Below are 393 nucleotides of genomic sequence, written 5' to 3' on the forward strand. Positions count from 1 at the left end.
GCCATCTTTGTGTCATATTTCTGGTGAGGCTTTCCTTTCTTGTGATATTCAGAGTTCCATAAGTTCAGAGGAGCCTTTTCCAAATCCTTCCAGCACATCTCTTATTTTCAGACAATTGTGTGTAACGCATCTATGATGTGCAACATATTTTTGTAATGGAACTTCCCTCATCACCGTAGTCAACATCCAATTTCTCCCCATTTCTCTGTTTTCAGGTTGTTGCCATAAAACAGATGATGAGGAGACCTGTTCTGAGCAAAGTGTATCTGTACAAGGAGAGTCACAGGTCAGGGCGTCTAAGACAGAGCCAGCAACCCAGAGGACTCATCTGTGTAAGCGGTGTTTCTCTGTGTTCAAAAACATTGTGCACCTGACTGAGTCACAGGCAGCGTA

At 43.5% G+C, this 393-nt stretch overlaps 1 protein-coding gene across 1 annotated transcript in view; it reads left to right on the plus strand.

Annotated features, from left to right (window-relative positions):
- Positions 1 to 215: 215 nt before the first annotated feature.
- Positions 216 to 393, plus strand: part of LOC102254613 (zinc finger protein 501-like) — a gene marked incomplete at both ends in the record, with an annotated part of 1,411 nt that continues 1,233 nt past the window's right edge. Inside the window, one exon of the mRNA XM_005856355.2 lies at positions 216 to 286. Coding sequence (XP_005856417.2) covers positions 216 to 286 — 71 coding nt within the window. The remainder of the gene's footprint in view (positions 287 to 393) is intronic.

The sequence above is a fragment of the Myotis brandtii genome, unplaced genomic scaffold (genome assembly GCF_000412655.1).
Source record: "Myotis brandtii unplaced genomic scaffold, ASM41265v1 scaffold10227, whole genome shotgun sequence".
Classification (NCBI taxonomy): Eukaryota; Metazoa; Chordata; class Mammalia; order Chiroptera; family Vespertilionidae; genus Myotis; species Myotis brandtii.